This window comes from Lytechinus variegatus, chromosome 4 (genome assembly GCF_018143015.1).
Source record: "Lytechinus variegatus isolate NC3 chromosome 4, Lvar_3.0, whole genome shotgun sequence".
NCBI classification, from domain to species: Eukaryota; Metazoa; Echinodermata; class Echinoidea; order Temnopleuroida; family Toxopneustidae; genus Lytechinus; species Lytechinus variegatus.
Genome location: NC_054743.1, coordinates 31,941,279 through 31,948,567, shown reverse-complemented (window position 1 = coordinate 31,948,567; position 7,289 = coordinate 31,941,279). Strand labels below are relative to the sequence as shown.

General features: G+C 37.5%; 1 protein-coding gene across 1 annotated transcript; it reads right to left on the bottom strand.

The window, feature by feature from the left end:
* Positions 1-2,775: 2,775 nt before the first annotated feature.
* Positions 2,776-7,038, bottom strand: LOC121413852. The gene is made up of 4 exons (XM_041606824.1): positions 6,915-7,038; positions 4,698-5,640; positions 3,715-3,872; positions 2,776-3,122 (listed from the first exon to the last, which is right to left on the bottom strand). The coding sequence occupies exons 1-4, from the start codon at positions 6,968-6,970 to the stop codon at positions 2,978-2,980; spliced, it is 1,302 nt and encodes a 433-aa protein (XP_041462758.1). The 5' UTR covers positions 6,971-7,038; the 3' UTR covers positions 2,776-2,977.
* Between the last annotated feature and the right edge of the window lie 251 nt (positions 7,039-7,289).

Sequence of the window (7,289 nt, the reverse complement as noted above, 5' to 3'; positions counted from 1 at the left end):
TTGATTGTGTCACAGCTCTCATTTATATAACAGACATTTCTACTGGCATTCACAATACTTAAATTATGATGGTTTTAAGGGACAGGCTAGTGGGTTCTCAATATTCTTAGTCCACCCTAACAAAAAACTTACTTGAATTTTTAAAAAATCAAAAAAACATACAGCTGAAAATTTCAACGAAATCAGGGGAAATTTTCGACATACAACATTTTACAATACATTTGTTAGGTTATAATAATGGACATTCCACATTATAAAAGGTGAGATCATAAAAAGGTTATATTTCATATAATGAAATAAAAAAGATTAGATGACATCGGTTCTCACATAATTTGCAATCCAAAAAGAAAGTGTAAAGAGCTGTATTGTAAAATGAGCAAAACTTCAAATTGTCATACTTTACATCAGATTTTGATGAAATTTGAAGCGTTAATATTGTTTGATTTTCCTATTTTAATTCAAATAAATTTTTTGTTGGGGTGGAGAATTCCCCCAATAAGAATATCTAAAACAAACACATAAAAGCATCTTGTCAAGGCGTAGATAAAAGTTTGCTCTGTTCCTAACACACATTTTTCAAGTTTAATGTTGTGCTGCTATAAATCACTTGCAGATGTCACAACTTTCTTTTCTCTCTCTCGTCCTTTTCTGTGTGCACCTAAAAATTGTGCCAAATGTGATATTCAAAATTTGGCATGTAGATGGGAAATAAGATATTTTAGTGTCATTAAAACACAATATCCAACTCTTAATGTCAACATTTTAACACTGACTGTTAACATTAAAAAAAACTTCATAATTTCCTCTTCTTCTAAACAAAAATAAATCAATAAAATATAATTATTTAATGAAATATGAAGAGAAAATGAATGAATGAACTAACAAATATTTGAAATAAAGAAAATAATAAAATTGGAAATAAAGCAAAAATAAAATATAAGTATAAATAAAAAATGATAACATTGGATGACTTACTGACTGACATCACAATAATACCAGAGTTGTTCAAAGTGCAGTTCAGGCATAGGAGATCATGCTATGATTGCTATCTGCTGAGAATTTGGTCATGGTTCGAAAAATCTTCTTCATCATACAGATCTTTTATGAAGATGACTGATAATATCATGATTTCTTTTGTTTTTTATAAATGGACTCGTCTAGTATGATCACAAAATTATAAATAAATGTCACTGACATGTAGATGATGCCATAAACAAAGGGGGAGGGGAGAAAAGCAATACATATAATTCATATGCTTGAAAAGCAGCACATATACAATTCATTCAAGGAGATACTGATTATTCATATTGCCTTCTCTCTCTACATACATGTAAGAATCAAAGTTTAGCAATGCCTTCTATATCTGAGGGGGGAGCAATTCTTCAATATTTATGTCATTACCACAGATATTACCATGAATAAAACAATACATATATATATTAATATGTTTTAAAAGCAGCACATACATTGAATTCAAGGTGATTATTCATATTGCAATTTCTCATTCTCTTCATAAAAATCAATTTTTAATACATGTAGTCCCTTATATATCATCTACTAGTAGTAGTGATTATCCAAAGCTGCATGGGCATGAGGACTTTCAGGAGTGGGCAGGGGTAAAGGAGTTTTTTTTTATTTTTTAATCAAATATCAGCAATGGATTCATAACATCTGCCTCTGAATCACACGCTGAAAGAGGGTGCACATCCCAGCCCCCCACTCAGTGTTATTTAGGGTACACCTATGCTCGTTCCCTCCCTTTGACAGCACCCCCCTATCGAAGGTCTGCCAAAATTTCTGAACCCCCCTTTCAAGGGCTTTTCGCTGGGTTTTTCTGCCTTGGAGACCCCCTTAATCCGGAACACTGCGCAACGTACCCCCTATCTCAGGTGAGCTCTCATTCCAACAAAAGGTCCGTTCTTTACTTTTCAAAAAGAAATCATCCTGAATGAGCTTTCAAAACTAGCAGGTATTTCAGGAATTTGATCCCGGGATTTGATCAATTTTCTATGTTATTCAAGATATTTTATAACCCCCTTTTAAAATTTCTCAGGAGTCCAAAGCGAGAGATAAAAAAAACACCCCCTTTTTAAAGAAATCTCCGGGTGAAACTTTAAATATACCCCCTTTTTTTACAATTTTTGGGCCGGACTTGTACCGCGAAAAAGTACCCCTTTACCGGACATTTTGGGAACATGCATGCGGTCTTCTGACCCCAAACTTGTGCTCTTTTACCCCAAGTATGCCATTGTATTTTGGACCTCTGGATCTATTTCTAGTATGTCCTCAATTCAAATGCTTTTCAATAATAGCCAGGAAATTAAAGCAACATAACAATGAATTGTTTACAAAAATCCAACAATGGATATAAAGTTCAGAATCTTTAAGTTTTACCTTAAAAGACCTGAGCTACTACCATATAGACAACAATACTTCACACACCTATGTTATCTCCATTAATAATCAAGGTTTTGAAAATCTTCGTCACGTCCTACAAAGAATTGCAATCAATCCAATCAATCGCAACTATGGAAACACTGGTCAGGTCAAAACATGCAAAATCCTGCTCATAATCAGAAGACGCTGATGGATACGCATTCCATATGATGGCCTTTAATAATATGGGTAATATGCAAATATTTTTACTAATCAAATGAAAGTACAACAAATATATAATTTATAAAGGCATAATATGGTTGACAGGAATACATTTTCTTTCCATTTCTTTCCATAGTTGGGATTGATTGGATCAATTGTATAATTTTGGCAAAGGGGCCAAGTTATCACAATAGAATAGAGTGATCAAATCAGAGGCTATCGAATGCAATACGCTACAGAATTTCTAAAGCCCAGCCATTCTTTCATCACTACAAAATGACAGTTACAATGACCACTCTTTCCCAAATAACCTTCACCTTTGCATTTGTTTAAATGTTGCTTAATCGAGAGCACCGTTCGTAAAGGCATCATTGGATCATCAATTGGTGGATTTGGCAAACTCTTGGGAAGCAGAAAGCAGCTTGTTGCGATAATCATAAAGGCTCTGCCAGTTCTGCCTACTGCTATTCAGTTGATTGTTCTTGGCATGTTCGTAGGTGAAATTGGGTGTCTTCAGCTCATACCTGCATCAAGTGTGAGATCAAAAGAATAGAAGTGGAAATAAGAAGCAAGGAACAAACACCTAAAATCTGTCAGCAATGAGAACGATTATGAATACTCGGCAGAAAACTTGCTACATACATGTATTTGAATATCATGACATTCGATTTTCATGCCACATCACATTGCAACAGCCAATAGCTGCTCTGTAGCAAATTGGATTCAGATTTTTTTAAGCAGAGTCTTTGTATCTCAAATTCCCTTGAGATCCCACTAATCTTCATCTTTGAGTAAACCAGGGACCCGTTTCATAAAGAGTTACAACTATGGTAAGTTTGACATTACGGCAACTACCATGGAAACTTGGATTCTGATTGACTGCTGAGCTCTGTTACCATGGTAGTTGTCATAATAGCCAAGTTACAACAGTTGTAAGTCCTGCTTGAAATGGGCCCCTGGAGAGCATTTCACAAAGCAGTTTGTCAGTGAAAGTCAGAAATATGTGAACAAAAGCACTGAAATACACGTACCCCCTGTATCTGATTGGCCGCAAGTAATGTTAGAATCGTTTTATCAAATCAAGTGCTCCCCTGCAAGTTTTAGGGGGAACCTTACCACTTTGGGACTGGCCCTCTGATCCGCTCCAGCTCCTCCTGCCGCTTGGTTTCCAAGATTCTTTGCTCCTCTATCCTGAGCCGCTCCATGCGGAGCTTAGACAGCTCATACTCAAAAGGAGATGCAACAACCCTCTCATCTATGAACTGCTGGGATGCCTGAGGTAAATAAAAGTGGAATTATTATTAGCAGATTTTTCTAGAGAAAATTGCTCTCGATTTCAAACACTGGTGTATGGTTGGAGCATTGTGGCCCAGTGGAATAGTCTTCTGACTTTGAAACAAAGGGTGCTAATCGGTGTGGGGCTAAATTCAAGTGCATAGGGACATTATGTCAAAATGTGGCATGTGTTATACGAGAACTGTGTTATTATTAATAAATAATAATATTTGAAATTTATATAGCGCATAATAGTCAAAAGATTCTCTATGCGCTTTACAAAATATATTTAATAACTAATACATTAAATCTTATCTAAATTATACAATAAAACTTTTTCTTAAAATACCAAATACAAATTAAATCAATACATAAAGTTACATCACTAATGAAGTGAAAACTTAGGATATTTAACATTATAAAAAGACTAATTTGAAAAAAAGTGAGTTATTAAGAGAAAAAAGAAATTTCAATCAATATTTGATACCGGTACTGATAATTTTAGTTTTAATTCTTTAAACCAAAACAGTCATTGTTATTTGAATGAATAATCATAAAATGGTCTCTATTATGGTATTTGCAAAGCTCACAAGAATGTGACACATGTAGCATGCTAACAATGGGATGACAGAATTCGTTTGAGGCAGCATCTCACCCAGACATTGCATTTCTGGGTGAGAGGCTACTATGTTCATTACAGATCAAGTTATAATAATACCATGTACACAAGAGGGGTTTCACCTAGTAGGGACCCAAAGATCATCATAAAGTGATCATGTGATCCAATAATGCCAGCTCGTAATATGAAATGATTGAAAAATTACCTTTAAGTAGTTATAGTCCTTCACTGCCTTCAACTGCGGATCCTGAGTGGTGACACCCTGTGAGAGTCTAAGGGACATGCCATTAGCTGGAAAGCCATTCCGAGATGAACTCCTATTCATAGCTTTCAGGTTGTGATGCCTGTCAGAGGCACTCATTGATCTGCCATTAGGGAGAGGAGGTCTGCTAGAACCAGTCCTCCTCGGACCAGCATCACTCACAACACTCCTTGTAGTCCTGTCTACTACACTTCGGGTGCTGGAGTCCATGGGTGGCGGGGGAGTCAGGGTTTGCATGACTGCAGGCACTTCGTTGAATGTCGCCGGGAAATATCTTCTCACTTCTTCATCAGACGAGATACTTGATGCAACCTTTTTCTGTGCCATCTCTGTACCTAGCATACCTGTAGTCCTTTTTACTGATGACACTGTGTGTTCCTTGGCACCAAGGCTTTTGAAAACAGGATACTCCGTTTCTTGAGACAGATGGATGGGATCAGTAAACCACTGCGCAGTGGCTTTACTTTTGGCCTTGCCGGCAAGGCTTTGTTCATGGAGGTGATTCTCATGAGCATCATTTGCAATTAATCGCTGAAGTTCCTCTTCAAAGGTATCATCAAGACTGTTTTCATCTTCATCCCGTGGCCTTTTGTAGTCATCTAGAGTCTCATTGAACGTCACGCTTTTATTGAGGCTTTTGTTCAGGCTACTGTTGAGGCTACGTAGATCAAGGCTCAGCTCAGAACTTTTGGCACGGAGGTTGTCCTGAATTTCTTCATAAGGGTTTTCCGGTGAAGGCTCATCTGTCCAAGACTGCCTGGTGTCCCTAAATGACTCTCTCCCTGTCCACGCACCATTTTTGGTGTTGCGGAAAGTAGACGTCTGTGACAAGTTCTTTGTGCTCAAGGTTCGCTGTGAGTTGGTCAGATATCCAGTGCTTTTATCTCTGTTAGAATAAACGTAGTAAAAAGAAAGAGATACTTTCAATAGATTTGGATAAAAATGGACAACCATCCATTAGGATAACCATGTGCACCCTTGACACACTTACAAGTATGGTAACACATCAACTAAATACGGTAAATGATGCCATATTGCCAACTCCAGCCCGGCTCAAGTTTGAACGCCATTCATCCGTACACTAATTACCATTCATAAAAACTGCCTTAAAATGTTTCTGCTTGCTCTTTATCTTTCCAATATCGTATAATATGGAGGTAGGATTCTTGCCAACTTTATGATGACTGGGTATATTCGCGAATATAGCCAGATATCTGTGTCTTATCTCCAAATTCTGTGAAAGGATCAGCTCATAGAGAGAGTTGCATGCAATCATGCCTTGATTTTATGCATGGCTGCATGTATTGAACCCCTGAATGCAACAATCTAATCTAAATAATATCAAGAGTAGATCTATGCTTGACAATGAATTAGTCAGCAAAGTAAAAGATATGACAAAATTTTTGACTGCTCTCTCCCTGCCCCTGGCATAACTTTTGCTTGTATAGGATTACCGGTACACGCATTTAAAGCCACATTATTTTTGGTGTGTGCGAACGTTAAAAGAGACAATTTTTGTGAAAAAAATTGTTATGACATCCACCATTAAGTCCAAGGCACCAGAATACCGATTTTGTCATATCTCAGAGAAAAAGAAAAATATGGTGAAATTCCCAAAAGACAATGTTCAGAATAACACCTCAGCTCAGTCTTGTTGGGCACTCAACGACCATGACGACACGACGTCAGCAGCGCCATCAGCAGATCAGCGCAGCGGTAAGCCGGTAATCATCACTTCACTTCATTTAATTCAACTCAAGTTCAGCATCTGAATTGTCATCGACCGAGACCTGAGGCAGTCACACTCACAGATAGAACAGTGCAAACCCATTCCAATCAAAGAAAATCGACCCCAAACTAAGGAATGGTTAATATTAATAATTTCCACATTTCGGACGGGTGTCCAACAACATACGGTACGGATATGTCTCCCATAATCCATATAATGCACAAGTTCTACGTCAGGTCAGCCCTCCACGCAAACTCCAAGCCGACGCGGCCGGAGATCTGGTTCAAAAATACCTTAGCGACCGCTCTCCACGACCGTGACTGTCTTCAGTCTTCACGAATCAGAAACACAAATATCTGGATACAAAATGCAGGAAAATGCACAATACAATAATATTGTAATGAAAGTACGTTAAGAAAAATCATAATTACCTGACGGGTGTCCTACGACCTTGAACAACGAAAAAACTGTCTGGATTTTGATCCATACTTCGCCAAAGAACCGGCTTCAGTCATCGCGCAAACAAGGCGGAAGTAAAAGTGCGGCAATAGCAACGCACATGCGCACCAGAGCTAGTGCAAAACTAGCTGCAGAATTGGCTGTACCTATTATTTCAAATATGCAAAAATTAAAAAGGGTTCATGACCCATGTGCTTGATTTTTTTTTTGAAGTTCACTCATTTGAAAGGTCTCGAGAAATAAGCAATAGAAGCAATTTTGCATTTTAGACCCCACGAGAACGCCCCCAAAAAGATGATTTATACATGCACCTCTTTCACCCAGAATCCATCTAACTTAAAGGTCAA